The sequence below is a fragment of the Motacilla alba genome, chromosome 2 (assembly GCF_015832195.1).
Source record: "Motacilla alba alba isolate MOTALB_02 chromosome 2, Motacilla_alba_V1.0_pri, whole genome shotgun sequence".
Classification (NCBI taxonomy): Eukaryota; Metazoa; Chordata; class Aves; order Passeriformes; family Motacillidae; genus Motacilla; species Motacilla alba.
Window position 1 is genome coordinate 78,355,994 of NC_052017.1, and position 22,690 is coordinate 78,378,683.

Genomic DNA, 22,690 nt, shown 5'->3' on the forward strand with positions numbered 1-22,690 from the left:
CAGAACTACAGCTATCTATCTAAAAACCTCATTCCGAAGTTGTGATTTGTGGACACTATTACACTGGAATAAAAGACCATGATCATCAAATACTGGCCATCTTTATTTTTTTATGAAGAGGAGCTCTTAAAGGATAAATTACTCATGTCTCTGTTAATTGAAATCCAAAGCCAACATTTTATGCTTGTTAAAAATCCATCAACCAAGGAATTTTATGTTGTTTTACTTTCAAAACACAAAGGTGTGTCAGAGATACTAATGTCTGTATGTAACTACTAACTTTTACAGATAATGTCATAATAATAAAAAAATAGCAGCTAATAACAATTGATTCAAGAACAGTGTTATTATCAGAAAGTAATCTCATCTGTAATTTTTATAATTATAATTATTAAATTTTTTTTAATTATAGTTTTTGTAATTTTTATAATAACTACTGTCAGGTTTTAAAGAAACACTCAAGTCAATTAAGTATCACTGAGGATTTAAAACCAAAAATTTTACAGAATAATACTATTAATTTTTTTTATGTTACAACAAGAAGCTTTTTTGACACTTCAAAATGTCCAGAATTTTACGCAGAATGTGAATGTCAGCTTCCAGCACAAACTCAGAACAACTGTCTATATTAAAAATCTTTTTCATCATATATGACTTAAGGTAAATAAATTAATTTAAAATCAGAAAAATATGAAGTAGAACTAACTTTCAACTATAATTGTTATCTATAATAGCCAATAGTCAAGTTCTGATAATACACAGAACTTGGTATCATTCAATCCCATGCAACTATCCACTTGTTGTACAAAAAAATATGGGAATTAACAGTCAAAACTCACCTGTCAGTGCAATCAGGCTAACAGAATACAAAGGCATTTAGACAAAGTGAAACAAAACTTACCTGTTGAACATCCTGCTGAAAAACGCAGAGCTGAAGCCGCTGGTGCAAGCGGACCTTTCGATGCTGCCAGATATTTTCCAGTTGGCGCTGGTGATGCAATACTTCATGGATGACATCCAGGACATGATGAACTGCTTTTGAGTAGTTGGCAGATGCGGTGAGGGAATCAGAACTCCCAGGAGTCAAAGGTCTTTGAAGTTTATCGAGGAGTGACTTCCCATCTTGGCTCACCTGACCACCAGAAAGGACGAATATTTACATGTCTTGCCAAAAGCTTATTGGGCTACTACTTTGTACCCCACCCCTCCTCCCAGTTCTAAATGTCTTCAAGAATTCAGGGAGCAATGATGAAGACTCATTTTATTGCAGGAACGATTACCTATATGCAGGTGTCATAGGAAAGAAAAAAAAATATTCTCTTGGTCTTTAAAATAATTTTAATAAGTAGTACTCTTCTAAATAACAGCCTGTCTTTCTATTTCTTCATTACTTTAAGAATGACCTTCCTTCAAGTGTTGGGATTTTTTGCTCGGTTTGAGTTTTTTGTTGTTGTCGTGAGCTTTTGTAAAAAAACTATTCAAATCTAACTTTGAATAAATATTCTTCATCTCTTTCCCTAGTCAACAAAACACCTAAAATTAAGCATTTGTCCAGAATTATCCTTCCAAAACAATCTCTCTCTTCATTTGCTGTAAAGGTGAACAGGAAGGTTACTTTCTGTAGGTTAATATTTGACAAATACATTTAAACCAACAGATATAAATCTTAGTACATGATTCAATTTGACACGATTTACAACTTCTAAATTATTACTGTACTGGTAAGCCAAGGGAAAACTGCTGTTATGGCAAACTTAATTCTGATTAAATGACTTAAACCCTTTCCATGTAGCACAGAAAGATACTGTTTCCCAAAATGTGTTTAACTACTGATACTGACAGGAAACACTTGTCATTTCTAACTCTTGCCTTCTCTGATTTATATCACAGCAGAAATATTCAGATTTACCTTGCATGCTAATTAAAAAGCAATAATCCTCTCTTATCTGGTCACTATCAACATTTAGTGTTAAAAGCACTTTTCATTGGCATTTACTCTGTCACTTTTAGCATGAAGCTCAGAGAGCTGTCACAATTCAGTATCATTCAGCTACCTGCAAAGAACGTTTCTAACAGCTCATCTAGCAGGCAGGAACAAAAACCACCTGAAACCGCAAGACACAAGTATAAACAATAGCCTGAATCCATCAAATCCACACCATGTCAGAAACAGCAAAATTGCCAAGGCCTTCCCCCAGTGGCTCTTTTCAACAATTTTCCCTAAGTCTATGCACATTTTAAATTTGTTATTCAGTAGTCAAACAGATCCAAATGAAAATTATTTTCTGATAATTAGGTTGCAAGGGAGTCTATTTCTCAGTTTCAGTTCAAGCTCTTTCATTTTAGCAATGAGTATCAATACAGAGAATGATGCTCACTTCTGAAATTAGTTACAGTAAAGTCAGGTCAGCAGAAAAAATGCAAAGTCAATAGCATAGTTACAACGATATTTTTTTTCTTTTCTGAATCCTGAAGAATTATCTAGTAAGTCCTTCAAGTATTTCAAGATAATGGACTTCAATTATCCATTCAGAGTCCATAAAATCTAGGTGAAAAAAAGTAATTGTGACAGCCCCTTGATCCAATTAGTTTATGAGCTTTATAAACAAATTACTGCACAGATTTTCTTTTGGAGTTAATACACTAAAATTTTCTTCCTTCCTAGTGCATGACTGCCTTAAGATTTCAGTGAGATGTATAACTTTATTTATATATATAACTTCCTTTAAGGCACATTTGTCGGATTTTCAGGCATACCAGTTGTCTCATCTTGTAAGCTAGTAAGTTGCTTTACTAGTAATATACAGCAATTACCCTCAGTAAAATCAGACTGTCTAGTCTTAAAAGCATTTACTTTCTTAAAATTACTGTCTTCTACTTTGCAACCAAGTCATGTTGTCAAGACATTGTAATCTAAAATGAATGACAGTGTTGTGATTCCCATAGTGTTGCTCTCTCTCTTCCCCCACTGTTCATTCATCACAAAATGAAAGGAGCTCCATACTGTAATAGAAATGAAGTCATACATCTAATAATGATAAGCAATAGTGCTGTAATATCCTGACACAGAAAGACGCCTCCATCAATCTTCAAAAAGGAATGCACATTTGAAAAATGCAAAATAAAACCTTCTGCACAGAGGAGGAACACGAGTTGTACATACACATAAAGTTACTACTTCTGCACCAATTCTGGTTGCTAAAGACAAAACTGTCTTTTTTTAACCAGATGGGGAAAAGTAATGACCAGAAATCAGAAGAAAGGCACTTAGTGCTCTTTTCTTCCTTTGAGCAGTACCAGTGAAGATTTTGTTAAACTACCTAGCTATCCCAAAGTCAAAAGCTACAGCTTTGAAATCCTAAATAAATTTTCAAGGTATGTCCCAAAGCAATCCTATAATCTACCAGTCTAATTTATTTTCTTTATGCATCACCAGCAAGCAAACATTATTTAACATGCTAATCCACAGTACTTATTTACACTTAACAGCAGGCTCATCCAGTCGTATCCCTGACAAAAAAAACAAAGAACCCACACAAAACCAACTCAAACCAAACAGAACCAACTAGAAAAAATTCAACCTCAGCCCTTTATAATCATTATTCTAGAGAAATCTAGCCTTCCTCCTCCTTGCTGCACTCTCATGAAGCATGCATCCCAGACTGCCTCTCCACATAAATCTGTTACAATCATGCTACGTCTCTGTCCCTCCCAATGATGAAAGTTTATAATGAAGACAAGAAACATTACTAGGAAACACGCTTTCAAGAATGAGTTAAAGAGTTACATGTAAGTAGAAGTGCAAGTATTATCAGGTGTGATAGTATGCCATTAGATCAGCAGAATTGCATAGAGCAAGAATAGGGATATCAATGTGTATTTTACACAGAAGAACAAGAATTCATGAACCCTGGCCATCTAACTCAAGGACACAAAGTTTATGCAGGCCCTAAGGTGGCAGGTATTCAAAAAACCCAGTTTTGATACACTAACAATAGGACGGACTTTCAGCACTAATCTTAACCTCCCTTACTGCTAAATGAAATGTGACCTGACTTAGGATTCAACTTCCTATAACAAAGCTGGTTCATCAGAAAGTAGTTTTAACTTTAATGTAATGCAGAAATCACAACCATTCATTCAAACCCACATGACCTCCTCTTAAAGACAGGTGCAAGCTGTGGCCTAAGCTATCCTGTGTCCACTGATCATTTTTACCACGATTTAACCAAACATGGAATTTCAGTACAAAACTACTGTATTTAATCCAGAACAACATCAGCCCAATTGAACAGCAAAAACAATTTTACCCAACAATGAGAACAGCCGTGACAGAAGAAGGAAAGGTAAGTAAAATAGGAAATGCAGAAAATACCTGTTAGCTAATAATAGTGAGTACTGACTTGATTTCCACTAAGTAACACACAACAGAAAACTCAAAATTTGAAAGAAAACAAAAGGATAGTTGAGTCATCATTTTATAGACCATCTTCAGAATAAGCATTTTTATCTGAAGTTGTAAATACAACTACTAGAAACAGTGACAAATATTATGATTCCAGTGAATCTGAGCCCAAGATTAGAGTAGCAGCATAGGATATGCTAATCTTACAAATGCTAACTACACAGGCATCCTAGCTCATTTAAGTGTCTTTGAGGTTGACGAGACTAAGTGCATTACCTTCTGTCTTCTCAAGTAACATCCTCTGATAGTTTTTTTGTGAGGCAATTTCAGAGATGGATTTTCAAATTACACTTCGAGAAATCCATGCCAACAGAATACCTTCCCAAAGAATGCCCAGCTAACTTCCTTTCAAGTAAAGGCCTAAACAATGGTATCCCATTGCTATTAAAAGGCAGTAACATGCAAAGGCAAATTAAAACATATTTAGTACTTCAGCGCTCCAAGGGTACCACACATGGTTAAATCTATCCTTTTAATTTCTTTCTTAAGGTTACAGGGAGGACTTTAACACTTCACTTTTGAACAATAATAGCAAAATCCAGTATATAAAATTTAAGAAGAAGTTCAGCACTTGAGTTTCCAACTAACTCCTAATGCAACAAGTGCTACTGAATCATGATCCAAATTTGACATGACACAATTTTATCTAAGGAAACAAACAAAACACTGACCTCAGAGTAAGCCAAAGTAATGTGCTCATATATCCCTTGATGATGATGGATAGCATCTTCTAAATCTTGCAGCTCTGAGGGAAGCTCCACCTCACCACAGGCTTTACACCATGAGTCCACATTGCTCATGTACTGCAACAAAGAAGTATTCGGCTTTGATTTCAGTTTCTACCATTAAGTACACACATGACTGTAATATACAGAAGGACATTCATCTGCATGACAGACACTGAAAGACTTCTTTTAAGCAAAAAATCTTTACAGTACTTCTCTCTGAAAGAACCAGAAATTTATATCAGGATAGAAAGAAATATTCAAGTCTGACTATACTAGTGCTTTTAGGTATCTGAAACTCATTGAGCTGTTAGGAGACAGGCAGGCTTAGCTGTATGTTGGCAGTCTTCAGAACCAATTTAACTGTTGGCAATATTGATGCTTCAAGTTTACTCTTGCTCCTTTTCTTGACTTTGCAGCTAAGAAGTTTCCTTCATCCTGCACCTACCATTTCAGAAATACGAAAGCCAACTAAGGTCTTGTTTACACAAGGAAGTAAAACATGCTACAGCTTTAAAGTCCAGACCCTTGGTTTTTACCCATCAGCTCCCTGTGCAGACACTCATGGTATCTTGAGGTTTATCACCTCACCTCTTTTTAATCTTCAGAGAAAACCATGTTACTTTGCACATGCACACAAAGAATTACTGGTGAACCACTCACTGAAACACTCCATAGCTGTCTTTTGCTGGAAAGAGGTTACCAAGGAAGCAAAGCAGTGTCAGGGCACAGTGAATTCACACCTCAGTTCCCCAAAGAACTAACTTCTACGCGCAGAGAAGCACTAAATCCATTTGGCAAGCTACTACAGCAGCAAGCATGTAAGGGATTTACAAACTTAAGTGGCGGTCTCTTAGGACTAGCACTGAACTTTGAGCACACAGCTATATCAGCATAGCTGCTCGAGTCAAGCCTTTCAGGGGAAATTGAGGATACTGCAACAGAAATCTCTTTTGCAGACAATTTAAGTTATCTCTGAAGTTAAGCTGTCTTGACAGACAAGAAACTGCCATCACAGCTATATACACAGCAGAAGTTCTGCCAACTTACTTTTTCACAGCTAGGGGGCATGAATTTTATACCCCTGATATGCTAGGAAGGGAAAGAGGAAAAAACCATCTGTTTTTCTAGGAGTTTTCATAGTTGTTAAACCTAGTACAGCATATGTGAGGTCTGTAAAGCAAATTTTCTCTATTCATGCCAAGTTCAAGACTCAAAAGTTATGAGACCAATCGTTTTATTTCATCACACATATCTTAATTATTGGAGCACAAGTAGTCTTTTGAGGAAAAACATTCATAGATCACTTCTGGTACTCTTCTATTGTTTGATAGCTGGGCAGAAGGGTGGTGGAGTACGTAGCTCTAAAATACTTCTTTAATTCTCATTAAGGGCCAGTTTAAAAAATCTCTAAGGTTAAGCACTGAACGTTAACAGAAGCTCCATGTGCACCAGTGAGCAGGCACTGATAGCTGGTACAGTCTTCACTGTGCCTGACAGTAGGCAGCGACACTTACCTGTCACTTGCAAGAGAACACATGCATTCAAGAAGGGTGTGTTTTTTCTTGGGCTGCTTACATTTTAATCTTTTTATGTAGGTCAAGCGTCACCAGTCTCTAAAGGGGTCATTCCTCACTCTCCAAACCCTCTTTCCTTGAACTTGCTCTCCACTGTTAATGAAACAGCTAATATATCACAGGCAGGTATCTTACAAATCAACTAGGGCAATCCATAGCAGCTAATCATAAAATGAAAATGGAAGGAGCAATTAAAAGTAAATTAATCCAGCAGATGCTGCACTATTTTCTCTCATCTTTATCTTTCTTCCTATTTACACTTATATTTAGTAGTGAAGAAAGTAACACTGACCCTTGCTATAGTTGCCCAGCACACAACCGCACAAAAAGTTTAGTCCCTTGACTTCTGATGAACATAATTTATTGTTTTTGTTATGAAAAATGACCACATCTGAATGAAGGTATACCTACCTGTTCACGTTTCATTCATCTCTCTCCTACACGTATGGCTCAAAGTGCTTAAAATGCAAACCCAAATGACCCAATGAATTAGAAAAGCATCAACATTGACAAGGTACTGAACTGTGTCTATCAAAACCTGCAAGCTGACTGGTGACTTTTCTATCAGAAGACAATTCTTTAATCTAATTTTTATGTAGCATTCCTGCAAAACCTGCTGAAAGGACTTGTTACAGTGGCATCATTTTATTATATTAGTCTGTCTAAGGACATCAAGCCAATGTCACCTCTAACATAATGAAAAGCAATGTGTATTTGCATCTTAATACTCTCCCATTTCTAATGTCTAGGTATTTATCAAGGTAAATATCCATGTAGTAGAAATCAGGAAAAAATATCTTCAAATCAACTGTACCACCTCTCTCTGTTTCTCCCCCAAATGCCTCCTGCATTCTTTCCAAATTAAAGTTATATCAGACATGAGGCCTTTCCTTGGATATAATTTAGCAAGGCAAAATGAAAGAAAAGTATCTACACACAGCACATCAGCCATACCCATCCAAGAACCTCTGCTCTCCGAACACACCAGGGATGCACAGAGCAGACAGTCTACAAGATCAGCACATGACTCAACTGCGCATACACAGCAACTCCTTCAGAACTGAACTCCCTTGAGGGCAAAACAAGCTTTTGCCATTAAGATTATTAACTTGGGGATATTTATTCCTATTTCCCCTACATATAGCTCTTCTCTGGCAGTTACACATGGTTAATGACTTAATTAAAATAATTGGTATAGGCCTCAAGCTAAAATGTTTTTTTAGCATAGGAGAAATCTCCTACGGAATACTAAGTAAACATCTCCCACCACAATTTCAGATTCAGAAGGCAGTTAATTAACTTCTCAACTTTCAGGCCAGTTCAACTTATGCTTTCTAGAAGCAATTATCATGAGTTAAATCTTGACACTCAAGGACTGATGGGAGTTGAGTAGTGAGGACAATAGAAGAAGTGACCACTTCTAGATGTAGGAAAGGCATTATATAGATACTTAACAGTCTTATATACTTAAGCATTTCAGTCCACTTAATTTTGATTCATATAGCTAATTTGGTTGTTTTATCTTGCACTGATGCAGGCAAAGCCATGGAAAATTTAAGGCCAATGGCTAAACTGAGGAACACAACGTTTTGTTTGAGTATTGAAATTGGCGGAAATAAATATTCTGCCTTTCTTGTCAACCTTTTCAATCATTTTTTGCACTTTTGTCCAAAACAAAAGCAAAGCGCACAACTCCCCATTCCAGCACATAAACTTTTGTTGATGCCCTCCCCATTCACTAACCTGTTCAGCTTTTTGATGGAAGATGGAGGACATGTCCAGTAACGTGCTACGTTCTTCCAAGGCTGCAGCAAATGCCTTCCATTCCTGTTCCAACTGACTGGCAATCTGTTTGATTTGCTGTGAAGCGTAATGACCAGACTCGATCAGGCGGCTTGCTACTGACATGATGCGGCTTATGTTTACATACACATTCTGTGGAAAAGGAGGGGGAAATTAGTGCAAGTCAGCAGACCAATTAAATACAGAAGTATATTCCTCAAGAATTCTACTTCATTACACTACTGATCAGTAGTCTGGTTTTATTCAGCAAGCTTATGCATGCCAAACTTTGGAATCTAGGTGTATAATGTAGCAATCCATCTATCACTGACAAGTGAGAATGATGACTTGAAACAATGAGTCTAAAACTCATGTTAACAATCAGCTCAAGCCAATTTATATTACATGAAGACACATTATTACAATAAAGAGGAAGAAATAACCATATTTTACAACAACCTCAATAAAAATTTTTACAGACATTCAAGCCAACAAGATATTCAGACACACACAATATAGGAAAATTGAATTATCATTACTAAGCTCTTGATCTATCCACAATATGCAAGTGTGCAACATCTGTGAACCTTTAAATCAACCTGGAAAGTAATTTTTAAAGAAACAAAATAAAGAACTCTGAGCTACAAGAAGTTCAACAGTTTTACATTTTATTTTCTTGCCGCTATACTGCCTCAGAGCTAGCACTCAAAATTAGACAAAGTCCAAGATCAGAAGTATTCTCTAGTATACTGGCAATAGTCACTGATGGCACTTAGTCAATCTAATTTTCAATCCAGAGTTTCTGATTCCCGTTAAGTAAAACAAGAATGAATTTGCCACCAAAAACTTTCTGAGTAACTCTTTCAGAGCTACATGCGTGTAATATGGAGTTGACGCTTTCTTCAAATTAGGCAGACTCCGATACATCTAGAACGAAGTTCCTACAACCACAGGATTGTTGAGGTTGGAGATTACCTAGTCCAACCACCAGACATTGAGCAAATCAGGTGGAACCATGACCTGCTGGCATCCAGCCATTGCCCAGAGCTTGACACTGACTGGCTGGAGCAAGTGTTACAGATCCTCCAGGCTTCACTGTCCAGACTCATCGGAGTGGCAGTTAGGACAGGTCCCTGTTGATTGCAAACTGCATGCATGTATGCAAGCAGGGGCATACCTGACACAGCCTACAGCTCAGGCTGGTTTGCTCAATAAACTGAGCACAGCAGTGTCATATTGGCTGTCTTTCCTTTCTGCACAATACTACCTCTTTTTTAAGTTATCCCACACATCTATGCTCTGCTTTTTAATCATAGCCAAACAACTGGCAGAGTACAAATCTGATATTTCCAATAAATTTTAAAACACTGGAGAGCATTTAGGCCTATTAAAAGTGCATGTAGCATAAATGCAAGACTGCTTAATGAATACAGAAAGCCCTTAGATGGTCTTTACAGTTGTGAGAAGAAACAAGTGCCAAAAGAGAAAAGAATAAAGGCTATAGTAGACTGCCATTTGAACTCTTTCTGTAACATAATAAAGCAATTTTGGAAATTCTGAAATAGCAGTTAAAAATGAAGGACATGGCACTATAAACATGAAGAAAAACAAATTGAAACTGAGCTGTGTTAAACATGTATTCATTTTCCCATGGCAATCAGGCTTCACACGTCTGGACGAATACAGCCTATAGCAGTATGAATATGAATTAAAATGCTGACAGTTGAACATTTCCCAAGCTATGTACACCACATTCCTTTCCTCAAAAAACAAACAAACAAACAAAAACACCCAAAAACAACTTACAATAATCTAAACCTTTTACCTCACTATGTGACATATCTACCAAAGTTTTAAGTGTCAGTATTTTAGGATGCAATGACCCAAATGAAATAGATTCAGTTAAGAGGGAAAAGAATCTCTAATAGCAACTCACTACAATCAGACTGTCTTTAATTGACCCTTGAAGGTCGAAAAATTTTGTTCAATTTCCTACAAGGACAGGTAATTCCAGTGCCATTATTATAAGAGAACTGCATATTTTGCACACTGCTTGTGAGATGAGAAACACTGTTACAAGTGAGCTGTCACTCATTTACCAGAGACTGGTATCTTATTCATTGCATGCATTTACAACCTGGGTTTAGCTAAGGAAGCAACAGCTAGGACGCAATAATTGATATAGTCTTATTTAGTGACTTCATGTACACCACCTGCAGCTTCTACATGTGTATGAACTGTCTCAAAGGTGAAAAGGTAATGCGACATTGCATTTCTTTAATTGTGTTACACATATAACTACTGTAGCAAGACTTAAAAGGTAACAATTTAAGTCACTGCATTACAGAGTGTTTAGTAAGGATACAAATGTACTCAGCATGATTGTTTTCTCTAAAATGCTCTTTACCCAGAACCCGAAAGGACACCTTACGATATCTGAAAAGCTTCTCATTGCAGATTTCTCCTCTTAAGAGAGTATACAAATAAAAAAAGGTATTACTCAGCAAAGCAATACAGATTAGTAGCCTAGCTGCGCTGTGTCATTCTTTGGTGCATGCCTGAAAGGCAAATACACAGGAAAAATACAGGTGACAGCCTATCAGCTAACTGAACTTACATCATACTCACACAAAATAAAGCTGGCAGGTGACCTGAAGGTTCCATTTATTTCCTGATTTTCCCAGACCCATTTAGAAAATGTTTGTTTAGCTCCAAGATTTCCAACAGCAGTTTTCTGACACAGAGACTATTATGCACTCAGTTTTAAATGCCATCAAACTCACTGACATGGTCCATAAGCATCATAAGTGGCAGCTCTATATAGACTGTAGTAAACTTGAATTATTTTACTGTGATAGAATCAATTTAGCAATGGCATTTTCAAATCATCTGCCACCTCACACACAAATGACTACCGAAACATGGTGTAGTATTAATGTAGGAATTAACACCTGCTTTAATGATTTATACATTCTCTAACATTTCTTCTAGTCTCACTTTTGAAGCAAGAGTAAAACTGTCAGTTTGGGAATACAAACTTCAGCAATGAGGGATGTGGGGCAACTAAAGGTAAAACCTGATCTATTCCCTTGAAAAAATATGAACTTGGCAACATCCAAGGTGCAATTAAGGAAAGTGTTTAATGTCTTCTTCAACTACAAGGATCCTCTAAATACTCACAGGTAGCCATTTAAACACTGCTATCAGCACTGGAACACATGCAATAAAATTTCACTCCAACTTTCTTCAAATATCTGATTTCTTTTCTACATTTTTTTCACAGTGGAACTGAGGAATCTCACTGCAAGACTATATAGTCCAACACCAGCATTACTTTCCTTCCTTCTTTACTTTTCACTTACCTTTACTTAATCATAGTAAATGCCCATGCCTTCAAACTCTCCCTACAGCCACATCACTTACATGTATATATTTCCCATTACAGCACTAAGTATGGGGCTCTAAACTGGACCTAGTTCTCTAGTTACAAATCTGAAGTTCAGCCACCCTAGTAAGTACCAAGAGTGAAATAAGATTTGCTTCTTTTCAGTAACACCACTGTCTGTTCCCTTAGTTTGCGATTCATTAACATGAAAGTACTTGTTGCTGTATTAACACCTCAGTAACTGACTGCTTTTTAAAATCTGTTTACTTGCTTCGTCCCTCTTAAGGATTGCACAGTTAGCCTGTTCTATTTAGTCTTGCTGACTTTGGAGTGCTCCTTAGAAACTGAAAATAGCCTGAACTCATTTTACCTTTTCAGTCTATTCTCAGCCTGGTGGTATCCAGACATTGTGTCCAAGCATTAACTGTTCAGGCACCATAAAGATTCTCTTAGGGATGTACACCTGTGATCTTGCTCTCATTTGCCCAAATCCTGAGAACCAAGGGCAGTCTAGAATTCACGTGGTGCTCTAGTCTATCTCAAGAGACAAATCTGTATAGTTACAAAAACACATATTTAAAGTAAAAAGAATCTCGGGGTGAAATATGTCAGCAGTACAAAGGAGGAGGAAAAAATTACACTACCTCTAAGCTAAGGTGATTTTACCTCACCTGACTTTCTTCATGCTTCCATTTGTACCAGTCCCTGTGGCTGGATTTGAGCAAGACATCTTTTTAATTCCACAAACCTGAATAGGGATATTCAATCATTGTGCTCATACTTTTATTTTAACATCCCAAAGCTCTCACCAGTGTTCATCTCTGATACTCTCTTTTTGGATAGCATTCAGGATTTGATTACTACCTTGATAAAATGGTTTCGTGTATGCAAACAGCCTGTTCTGAGAACATTAATCAACTTAGCAATACGCCTGCAATTGAGATAGGAGTTTTTGGATTATAGTTAATAAATGTAACTTCTACTCATGGTCCTACCAACACAGAGACAAGAAGCAGTCATAGCACATCCTTTAATAGTAGCATGTGTCAGCTTTCTCCAAACAAAGTTTCATTTAGCCTGCATCATTCTTCAAGCATTTTAACCCTCCTCAGTGCAAGGAGAGGCACAGTTAAACTGCAATGAAAGCAAGGCCATCTGAACTAGCAAAAAGAGCAGAAAATGTTCAAGCAGGCAACATCCTCCTCCTTACCCATATTTCACATGACTTCTTGTCTTCCTTGTGTCTTAGAAGATGTATAGAAAATGGCAGGAAAACGACTGGACAGACACATAAGCAGTCTTTCCCACTCTTCCATGCAAGACAGACTAATCATATAATCATGGGTACTTTATTCTTGCTGTTTAAAAACACAATACATAATTTTTGTACTTGTAACTCCTATGATGTCTTATTTGAAAGTTTCTCCCTTAAAAGGTACTAAAAACTTGTTTTGAGAAGTGAAGCATTGGTTTAGTCACCCAAGAAGGAACGTCAAGCTGAAACTGAGTATTGCTTAACTCAAATAAATCTCAGGATTTGACAACAGCAATTTACTGTTGCTGAAAGCAGGCCTTTAAAATTGTACTGAAAATCCACCTCATTTTCAGAGAGCAGAATCACTGAAATCCTGTTTTTCCCTACAGTTATGGAACATGGGATCTACTTGCACTATAAAGAGACAGTCTTGACTTTTATCAGTGTACAGCTTTTCAAATTCAGTAACAGGAAGTCACATACCTATCCTTCCTACACAGGAACTATCAACCTATGTGTTAATCCATGGTAACTATATATATGTCCCCCTTGAATGCACAGCACTACACCTATCCAGATTTTCTCTGGGACAGACTTACTGCAGTGAGAACCAGTCTGTGTATTAACTTAAGACTTGCATTAACTTATTCCTGTTACCTTGAAGAGTGCAACCACATGAATACATAAGATTCCTAGATATACCATTTGCTAATGAAACTGGTGAAAGTCAAGTTAAATCTCCTCCCAGGATGTATTCTTTACCTTTTTGTTTTATAGCATTTGGTTTGCATTTCCCACTATTTTGTGTTCTTACTGAAAACCAACATTCTAAAAATGGCACAAAGCCGTAACAAGAATTTTTTTTTTAAATCCTCTTTGTCCTTGATGTAACTAACTCTTGTTCATTACAGGAAATAAGTAGCTTTCACAATGGTTTACATCCAGGTGGCTTGCTTCATTCTGGAAGACCAGATCAAAATTTTGGCATCTCACCCAAAGGTCCTCACTTTTTCTCAGCCAAGTTTGGCATAAGCAGCTGCAGAAGTTGCCTTCCACCTCTTGGAAACAAACTGCTGCTTGGGGAGGAAGGGGGCATGAGAGACCCAGCTATTGACAGAGGGTAGCACCTGCTGTGGAGGGAAGCATGTGCCCTGCAACAGCAACAATGTGTTGGGAAAAGCAGCTGCAACATCAATTATCAGAGTTAAGCTATGAGCAAGTGCAAGCAGTTAAGATTTAGCTGCTTGGGGAGCATTTATCCTTCGAACAGTTCTTCCCTACCTCAAGTGAGCCTCAGAAAATTGACTAGAAAGCAAGACCTATTAAGGTCCAATTAGGAACACAATGAAAAGCCTTCAAAATCTCCTGCAATAAATAAAGCTTATACACAGTTGTCTTTCTCCGTCCCTCTATTCTGTCCAAATGAATCACTTCACATGGTTGCAGACAGGTTAAAAGTTAAATTTTACTTCTGGTGTTAGAGTACTCACACAAGACACCTTAAATCCACTTTGATTACTGAGGAGTTACACTGACATGAAGAGTGAACAAACAGCAGCTTGTTAAGCACAGAGTGTATGTGGAGAGTGGTCAGGGAGAAGCTGAATGTGGTTGCAGGAGTTAAGACTGCCCCACATTTTTCCAGTTGAAAGCTAATGAAAAATAAGGCCTGCCAAAATTCAATCAGTTCACGTCATTTTTTATGTCACATTCAGTTTAATCTTTGCCCTTAATCTATATGAAAGGCTTTTGCCATTTAACCAAATAAAACCCAGATAATCTGAATGCTGCTTAAATCAAAACCAGGGACCAATCATACTGAATTTACATTTTCCTATTCCATGGCAGAGAACCCCTGCTGGGGGGGCTATGCTACAGAAAAAAATGCAGCTTGATGTTATCCTTTCAAATGTTTGGACAGCTTAATTTACCCCAAATTTAAGCTGCTCCTTGTAAGTTTTAAGAAAACATTTTGCAGGCTGAGAAAAAATCCCCTGTAATTAATGCATTTGACAACTAAAGGCAAAGGAGAGATTAACAGGAAAAGACTAATAGCTAACACAGAGCAGGAAGGATTATGCTGCATTGCTCAAGTGCTTCCTAGTGTTGATAGCATCTGAACAGTCTAAAAGAAGGAAAAAGAATAAAAAGTCACCCATTTTGAAGAAAAGACTACAATAGTGACTAATATGAGGACAGGCTTACAGAAGAATTTAACCTTTAGAATGCAACCCCAAGAATTGTGTGGAAGGCCACTCAAAATTACTAAGTTCCAAAAGTTATCTCATGTCAATGACACCTACTGGCATCCTTTGTTTCCTTCTGCTCTACTTCATATGCAGAGCAGTGAAGAACAACAACAAAGTGCTCCATAAGGCAGCAATTCCCCATGCTGTGAACCAGACCTAATGGTCAAAACCATATATGATGTTACATAACTTATTTGCAAAGTTCACTAGCATTTGCTTTACTCTTTTCAGAAAGTTCATATTGATTTTAATTCTTTTAACATTCTGGAAACAGACCTGAGTTGCAAAAGAAGAAAATGTGCCTGCTCTAATTGTGTCTCCTACTGTCTTACCTCCAGCTACACCATACACAAGAGCTGCCTTACTAGTCCTTCCATTACTTCTGCAAGCACACATAACCTAGGTAAATTCATTTTGCCACTTTCCTGTTCTACAGAAAAATCCTCTTGCAAGAGTTCATTATTTCAACCATACTTTAATTCAATTCCCATCCTTGGACTGCCAAGAATGTTAATTTGTAACAAGACTGGTAGTGTTCTTCCTTCATTGATCTAGCAAACAGGAACTGGACTTAGGCCCAGACTCCCAAGGTTATTTAAACACCTACAGTGTGTTAAGGATCTAAAATGTACTGCAGAATTTTGTTCCCCTGTTCAAACAGCAATTCATGAAACTGAAAGTAAATAGCTTTCACTCACTGCCAGTTAAAATCCAATTTTCTTTAAAGCCTACTGATCATCTTTGACAAAAAAAATTGTCTTATCTCCCTTCTGCTGCGCCGAAAATGAGAAATATCTTCTTGAAACCATGGAGAATTACTACACCAGGCTAAGTTACTTCTCAGAACTTTTTGTCTGAGTTGAAATCGCCTCAGAAGATCCTGAGAGCTATTTCTTTCAGAATGGACGGCTGAAATCTGTATTACACATGATTCTCTGAAATTTTCTACAAGACCCAAGGTAGTACTCAAAGACACATCCCAGGTTCTAGATGCTTGGACACTTATATTTGAGAGGTGCTGAGGTCATGTTGAACACTGCCATTTGTCAAAATAATTTTGGTGCTTTATCACAGCTCCTCTGTACCTGACCACCCTTTATTTTCCTCCATTGTGTTTTATAACCTCACAGCTCAAAACCAAATTTCCACTACTTGTAAAGAAGGAATGATCTGCGTTTATGCACTTACAAATTCTACCTTAACACAGAACAAATAGCCAGCACGTCTGCGCAGGGAGGCCTGTTCTTACCATGCAGTTCATGGCAAAGTGATTGTGCTGTGTCTGAAGTTCCATCGCGTGGGGGTGACTGGTTCCAATCTCTGTGTAGCTGTTCAGAAACAGACCTTTGTTGTGTGTGATCCAGTCAAACATCTACACGAAAATATTAAGGAAAGAAGAAAGTTCAATAATTTGTTACGGCAGAAATAATGGACAAGTAATGTAAGATACCTATGAGCACAGAATACAGAGTCTAAGGCCATGAAAATTAACACTGATGCTCTGTCCATTGTAAGTTATTGTATATTTTAACTCAATCATTGCTGAAACCTGTCTTTTTGGATGAAACAGCTGAGGCTATTACTGTTATCTTTACTACAGGTGTTTATCTCAACAAGCTACTGTAATGCCATAATCACAACCTTCATTATTACAAAGAAGCCATAGTAAACAAACAGACTTGGAGCACAGCCCTGAGTTGCCAAGCTTATACATTCTCTAGTGTCAGCACTTATTGACATCAGCAGCTTAGCAGTTTAGAATGAAAATGGCAACTCATGGAAATTAAATATAAATTCTTTCATGCTGATCAAGTACTTCCCAGCTAGTTTAATATTTTTAGTTCTTAAGTTTACAGCAGATTTGAAAACAAGTATTCTGTTTCTAGAAGAATTATTAAAAGTATATGTGAGCACAGAGTTACCTTCCTCCAGAGAAATTTAAGAATAATCTTTAAATATGCTTGTTTTTAAAAAGAAAAAAAGGAGTATTTTAATATTAAAAAAACTTTTAGGAGAGACCTTATGTGACAATGGTCATCAATGAAGGCACATGGGTATGTTAACAGTGGCACTGGAAGACAAAATTTTCAAAGACCAAGCAACACAGCAAAGAGCTGTTCAACACCCCACCTGTTCACAATGGTCTTGAAATCTTTGCTGTATCTCAGCAAAAGAGACACACCACCTGCTCTCTGGATAAGCTGAAATAGATTGTCCAGGAAAAAACAGTAGCAGTAAGCAGGAAGTATCCTTTTAAAGATCTTTCCAAATATGCTGGCTAACAGAACAACATTATCAAGTCCAGTATTTGTCCCAAGTCCATGACAAACTAAATTATAAGCAGACCACAATATGGTAAGGACTGTAAACCAAACTTTTGAAGTTTAGATAACTGAGACAGTTGATCACATACTCCTAAAATTTGAAGCTTCTTACCTAAAACTCATGAAAATGTGTTAGAACATTATTCAAAACAGACACTGGTACTGCTTGTGACCATCCTCCTCTAGGTCACTTGAATTTGCTGCCTTCAGATGCTTAAAAGGGGCAATTTCAATCAGATTCCCTCTCACCTTGTCCCTTTTTTGCCTTCTCTTCTTCTGAACCAGTCCAAAATTCTTGCACTGAATTGAGCAAGTCCTCCAAAAGGAACACGTTTATTTCTTCCCATGCAATAGCCTTTTTCTTTCCAACAAAGATCCCATCCTTTCCCACATTTTAGTAAAATACAGACATACACTGATAAAAACATCATGAGCTGTGAAATCTAATCTGACACAAGCAGTAAAAATACAGGCTGCAAGTAGATTAAGCAAGGGTCTTAATCCAAAAGTGAGTTGCGATACTACACAAACCTTCTTTTTGATCTTTTTACTGGCTAATGAGAGAAAAACTGTCCCAGGTATAATAGCTGCTGTCAACATCATTTTGAGGTGCCTAATATTTCCCTTTTGAAAGAAAGATGTGTTAATTTAATATAGACTTATTCCTGGAATCAGAAACATAGAAAACACTGATAGGAGCTTATGCAACCATATGGCAGGAGAGAGGCCAATTCTACAGGCTCAAGTATTTCACAAGAAGTTTGTTAAAGCCCGAGTTATGCAATCAATTTGATAAAATAGGAGAAAATTACCAAAATGGATTTTGATGGTGCTCATATGATACTGAAAGATATGCTATAATGCAGAACAATTAATGCTGTAATGAAGTGGCTGCAAGGTTGATAAAATGCATTTGGGTCTGAAAGAGCAACACTAGAACAACAGTTCCCATTATTTACCAAATAATTTTAGAAATAGATAATAGTTTCATCTTTTTTCCAACTCTCTACATGTAGAGACATGTACTATATACTCCTACTATTTTCAGCTATACCATCCAGTAAACATTTGCTTTAAATGGTACTTTTAAAGAATAATTTATTTTTTAAACACAGCAGAAAACATTACAGTAGTGTAAAGAAAGTTGAAAGGACGAGGGTAAGGGAAAGTATGGGTGAAGAATACAAATAAAGAAGCAAGAAGTTAAGTTTTTATATGTTTGTTCTGCTTTTACTCTTCCCCATGCATCTGCTAGTGACAGCTGCTGGAGAGCAGAACACTGGTTCAACATGGACCGTTGGTCTCATGCAGTTCAGGCAATCTTATGTAAAATACTTCAAGAAATCTGAGTACTTTAAGCTCTGACAAAAAACATACTTACCACTTGACTGCATAATCTAGTTACTACTAGTCCCAGAGAAAAAATTCCCACCCTTCCTTAAAGCTATTTGTTCCATGGTAACAAGTCAATAATAAGTGATTGCAAAACCATTCTACATGAAAATAGACCTAATTTGAGCTCATCTAAAAGTGATCTGCCTGCCATACTTCCTCTTCAAATTCTATGACAATCAAGGGCTTTCTCATCTGAAGGGACTGGTTAGCCTGAAACATTCTGAAATCACTCAGTTCCCTATTAATGACATATGCACTGTCAGAAGAGATACATCATTTTTTAGCCTGGGACTTCAAACCCTGCATCAATGAAGCAGTTCCCCATGTCAGCCTCTTCAGGCTTTGTTGACTGCCTGTCACTCACTTCCCAAAGATCACTCAAAAGAAGACCAATGTAGTCTGTAATCATCTGTATTTATAAAGTAATGCATACAAAAGCATCTGTATGGAAAAAATGTTTAACAAAATAAGTACTCTGAAGTCATTAGCAGTTACAATTTTCTTTGGTAAGAGCTTCCTGTGTTCCTTACAGCTTAGAAGTACTATCCCACGCCCCTTACTCCAGAAGACTCTGAGTGCCTCTCAATCAAGAGGCCCCTTATTTCTCATTAAAAGGCCAGTGATTCATTTCAAAGACAAAAAATACTATTTTCAGTTACCAAGTCTGTCAAGTATCGGCCATTTATAGTCTCCTCGCTCAATCCTTACCTTTTCAGCATCCTGCTCAAACAGCCTGAGCTGAAAGCATTGGTCCAATTTCAATTTCCGCACATGCCACATCTGATGCAGATGCTGCCGTGTTGAGTGCAGCCTGTCCAGCATGGTGGACACTTTGGGTAAAAGGTTCTGTAAGTCTGCATTCCCTGACCCAGAGTTCTTTTTGGGAAAGCTATCACTGCTCTGTATCCGCTGGAGCAGCTTTTGTCCTTCCACATCAAGGTCCTCGATAGGGGCCTTAATGACTTTCTTTTTTAATTGTGAATGCTCCTCTATCATATTGCGAGCACCTTCCAGGTCCTGAGGCATTTCCTTTTTTGACAATATATCTTGAAGTTCCTCCAGTCTGGACAGCATATGGGTTGCATTGCTAATGTAGTCCTCAAAGGCAACTCTGATTTCTATCCACTCCTCATGGTTGTACTCCAAACAGCCATCAAATTCTGGGGTTAGCTGAGAAGGATCAACTACTTTGGTAAGGCCTTCCAGAGACACCATATTTGTCTAAAAAAAAATAAAAATGGAAAGAAAACAATGCTGTTGCTGAAATGAATTTCAAATTTCCTTTCAAATTTTCACTTTTCTTTTTGTAAGAGTTGATAATTTTGCTCATGAAGTCCACAAGACAACTTTTCTCACACATTTCAAGTATCAGTTCTAATCAGCAGAAGACAGGAGGTCTTGCAGGTATTTTCCCACATTTTTTTCTTATCTCACTACATTTAAGAACAAAACAGCAACCACTCTTTTGATTACTGTTTTAAGTTTTGACTTAGCATATTGCAAAGCTGCAGGAGGATAACAGCAAGGTTCATTAAGCTGATTTCCTCTGGATTCTGGAGATAGCAATAATACCATAATGCAAACTAAGATAACAAAGAGACAAAACCTAAGTTTTTATCATTAGGGGGAAAACCTAATTCAATCTTTCTTGAGCTTACAAAAAGAATATAAACAACAATATACACAATTACCTAGCTTAAATACATGAAGAAAATCACATTTCTTCTAGCACCATTTGTCTAAAGTGCCTCCCCTTCCAGCCAGAATATAGTTTATCTGAGAGTTTTCAAGGTGCTGATCATTAGTGAGAATATTTTAAATCACAAAATAAATATAAATTTCTATACCATAGGGGAAATTACCTCAAACTCAAACTTAGAGCTGCCAAAGTTAGTCCTCTGTTTCTGCCAGAAATTGTCTGGCTTGATTATCAGTGCAACATGAATACAACATGGAAAGGATTCCTGTAAAATCTTCAGCAGAGGCTTTATGGAGTCCCATTTTGACCCACGCATATCTACAATGACGGTGAATCCTCGTTTACATACTTCTTCACTGCAGAAAACAGAAGGAAAGGTAATCAAGCAAGTGTTTCAATTTCCATCACAACACTCAACTGCACCACACTGTCTAATGAACATGGTCTCCTCAGGGTCTCACTGCTGACTACTAGCTGACCATATACAGCAGATCTCACAAACCTCTCAAGATGCTTCTTTCATCCCCATGCCAAACTCCTTGTGGGGGACAGCTGTATATCTGTTGCTGATTTGATATTCTGCCATTATCTTCACTTTCATTTTCACTGTTTATATTCATGATGATTCATCGTCCAGACTTGTTTCTCCCTCACCTTACATACACGGTAAACCTATCATTTCCTAAAGCAGCAATATCTAATACATTTAAAATTTACTCTTCAGAATAGACACACACTTATTTGACTGATGATAATATTCATGTCCTTCTAATGATTATGGGGATCCTCTAAAAAGACAGAAGATGGCAAACTGTTCTTACCTACCACTTCGCAACTTTTTCAAACTGTCTCAGATTTAGAACCATTTTATCTGAGAGTTAGAGTCTGCAGAGGAAAGACACCCATTTATTGACAATTTCTTTTGCAACAGGATTGATTTGTGAATAGTTAAAGGACAACACAGTATTTTATGGTTGTGAAGAAAACCACATCAATCTGTTTCTACAAAATTTGAGCTCAATTTTGCTGTCCAAAAGTTGACAGACCTTGCACTCAAATTCTCCAGCACTCCCTCTGAGAATGGAAAATTTAATTTCTTTTCATCAATATCTTCCGTATATTTAGTTCTTGCCACTGATCAAAAGTGACAATTACCCCCACCACCAGAAACTCTGATTTTCTTCCAGCAGAATTTGCTACATGACCATGTAGTATGACCACAGGAAGGAAAACATTTCAAAATCAATGCATCATTGCCAATATACTATCAAAAAGTATCAAATGTCCATTGTTTGAGTATGAGTCACTTTCAGGGATGTGACTAATTCTAATGCCATTCAAGAGTTCATGTGGTGGGGTTTTTGGAATGTCCAAGAGGCAGGGAAGCTTCACTAGCACATTTTACTCAGTCTTATGGGTCACATTGCAGAAAGATGGATTATGACTGCTATAGGAGATCTGGAAGAAGTGATAACATGGGTTCCTCAGAAGGGGAAGGTTTTTTTTAACTTTGAAAAGTTTAAAGCTAGGGAAAAGAAGAAAGAATAAACATCCCGCAACATTTCAAAAAATGAATTTATCATGATAAATGCTGGCTCTCCCACCTGCCCATAGGAATGCCAAAAACAGCAATGGCAGAAGCAAAATACATTACAAGTAACTAGCTTGGCATACATGTAGACTACAACGTACATTTTTCTGACCATGGTGAAAATGTTTTCTAAAATCATCCCAGAATTCAAGGAAAAAAACAACTACTATCTTAAAGATAGACCCATCACTGAAAGGCCAAATAGCAGCAAGAGTGCAGCTCAGCCCATCCCTATCCTACCAA

General features: G+C 37.2%; 1 protein-coding gene across 5 annotated transcripts in view; it reads right to left on the bottom strand.

Moving 5' to 3' along the window:
• The window catches only part of TRIO (trio Rho guanine nucleotide exchange factor), a 242,903-nt gene that overhangs the window by 143,473 nt on the left and 76,740 nt on the right, over nucleotides 1-22,690 (bottom strand). For all 5 annotated transcript variants that reach the window (XM_038125615.1, XM_038125626.1, XM_038125634.1 and 2 more), the window contains exons 4-9: nucleotides 21,020-21,212; nucleotides 19,866-20,378; nucleotides 16,688-16,810; nucleotides 8,511-8,702; nucleotides 5,137-5,268; nucleotides 902-1,132 (exon numbers count right to left, since the gene is read on the bottom strand). In XM_038125615.1, coding sequence (XP_037981543.1) covers nucleotides 902-1,132; nucleotides 5,137-5,268; nucleotides 8,511-8,702; nucleotides 16,688-16,810; nucleotides 19,866-20,378; nucleotides 21,020-21,212 — 1,384 coding nt within the window. The remainder of the gene's footprint in view (nucleotides 1-901; nucleotides 1,133-5,136; nucleotides 5,269-8,510; nucleotides 8,703-16,687; nucleotides 16,811-19,865; nucleotides 20,379-21,019; nucleotides 21,213-22,690) is intronic.